Source organism: Akebia trifoliata, chromosome 11, assembly GCF_017979445.1.
Source record: "Akebia trifoliata isolate Shusen 1 chromosome 11, ASM1797944v1, whole genome shotgun sequence".
Taxonomy (NCBI): Eukaryota; Viridiplantae; Streptophyta; class Magnoliopsida; order Ranunculales; family Lardizabalaceae; genus Akebia; species Akebia trifoliata.
In genome coordinates, this window is record NC_141385.1 from 4,808,814 (window position 1) to 4,810,844 (window position 2,031).

The window sequence follows — 2,031 nt, forward strand, 5'->3', positions numbered from 1 at the left end:
AATAGTTAAGATAGGTAGTTCTTAGCTTTTATTTATGATGATTTTCTTGGGTCCCATCATCCTAAATTATTCTATCAAATACTAAGATTTTCGAAATATAATTCGCGTCATGTTAGACCTCAGATGAGTAAATGTGATGGACGACTCACATTGAGTCTTTCACTGGGTTACTTCCATGACCTGAATGAAAACCCAAGAACAGCCGGCCAGAAAGTATCAATTTATGCTTTGGCAAGGCTTTCTTTAAGGACCATAATTTAATTGTCGGTCTCATGAAAGAAACAGATTGAATTATAGAATTAGTAGAACAGAATGTGGAGGCAGCGGAGCAACATACACGGACTAGGCTTCACTTTAACGGCCACTCTACGTATGCAACAGGCTCTATCAAGAAAAATCTGTGACTATATAAACTCAACTTCTCCAAAACATTTGGAGTATCCCTTCAAACCATAACAATAACATTCCTCAAGATGCAATCTCTGCTAAAAATGGCCACCGCATATCAATCGCAATTCATGTGCATAGCCTTTTTCATTATGAGTGTTTGGGCTTCTCAAGCCGTAGCCCGCACACTCCAAGAGGTGTCCATGTCTGACAGGCACGAACAATGGATGGCTCATTATGGGCGCATTTATGAAGATGATTCAGAGAAGGAGATGCGCTTCAAGATATTCAAGGACAATGTGAACTTCATAGACTCTTTTAACAATGCTGGGGACCGATCCTACAAGCTAGGTGTCAATGAATTTGCAGACCAAACCAATGAAGAATTTAAGGAGTCACACAATGGATATAAGATGTCTTACAAACTGAGATCATCAACGACTAAGTCCTTCAGATATGAAAATGTGAGTGCTGTGCCATCTACTATGGACTGGAGAAAGAAAGGAGCTGTTACTCCCATCAAAGATCAAGGCCAATGTGGTAAGCACCAACATATACATACTATATACCTTGACATATACTTGACATCAGTACCTCTACTTTCTCTAATATTTTTTTATGTTATCATATAAATGTTTCAAACACATAGGATGTTGTTGGGCGTTCTCGGCTGTGGCGGCTATGGAAGGTATTACCCAGCTCACTACGGGTAAGTTGATCTCCTTATCTGAGCAAGAGCTAGTGGACTGTGATACAAGCGGTATGGATCAAGGATGTGAGGGTGGTCTCATGGATGATGCCTTTGATTTTATCAAACAAAATCAAGGCCTAACCACCGAAACTAACTACCCATACAAGGGAGTTGATGGAACTTGCAACTCCAAGAAAGAAAACACCCATGCAGCTAAGATCAATGGTTATGAAGATGTGCCAGCCAACAGCGAGAAAGCACTACTGAAAGCTGTTGCCAACCAACCAGTTTCAGTTGCTATTGACGCCGGTGAATCTGACTTCCAATTCTACAAAAGTGGCATATTCACAGGAGCATGTGGCACTGAACTAGACCATGGTGTTACTGCAGTGGGTTATGGGACGAGTAGTGATGGGACCAAGTATTGGTTGGTCAAGAACTCATGGGGCACTACATGGGGTGAAGAGGGATACATTAGAATGCAACGAGATATTGATGCCCCAGAAGGTCTTTGTGGCATTGCCATGGAAGCTTCCTACCCAACTGCGTAAAAACATAAATACAAGATACTAAAATATAATTAGAAAAAAAGGCGATTGTGTGGTCATGAGATCTTCAGGGACTCAGGGTGTTTACAGGATTCTTAAAAGGATTCCCACTTCCATGTAATATGGTGTTTATAGTACACCCACTTTCCCTTGTAATATGTGTATGGGTATTGCCATTAAAGTACATAGTAGTTCCATTTTGTTATGTTTTTACCTTATCATGTTTTGGAGTTACGTTCTTTTACCAAATTTCGCATTTCATTTCTCTAGAGGGAAAATGTGGCATTTTTGGAATTAAAAGGACTAGGTTACGGTTTGGGTAACTATCACACACTGATAATCGAGTTATGTAATTCGATTCGTGATCCGTGACTTAACTTGCGACTCAGAATTCAGGAGAGATGA

General features: G+C 40.3%; 1 protein-coding gene across 1 annotated transcript; it reads left to right on the forward strand.

The window, feature by feature from the left end:
- The first annotated feature begins 457 nt into the window (after positions 1 to 457).
- On the forward strand, positions 458 to 1,648 carry LOC147390493 (senescence-specific cysteine protease SAG39-like). The gene is made up of 2 exons (XM_086459241.1): positions 458 to 927; positions 1,037 to 1,648. Exons 1-2 carry the CDS (start codon positions 474 to 476, stop codon positions 1,627 to 1,629), a joined length of 1,047 nt encoding a protein of 348 aa, XP_086315367.1. The 5' UTR covers positions 458 to 473; the 3' UTR covers positions 1,630 to 1,648.
- Positions 1,649 to 2,031: the final 383 nt, after the last annotated feature.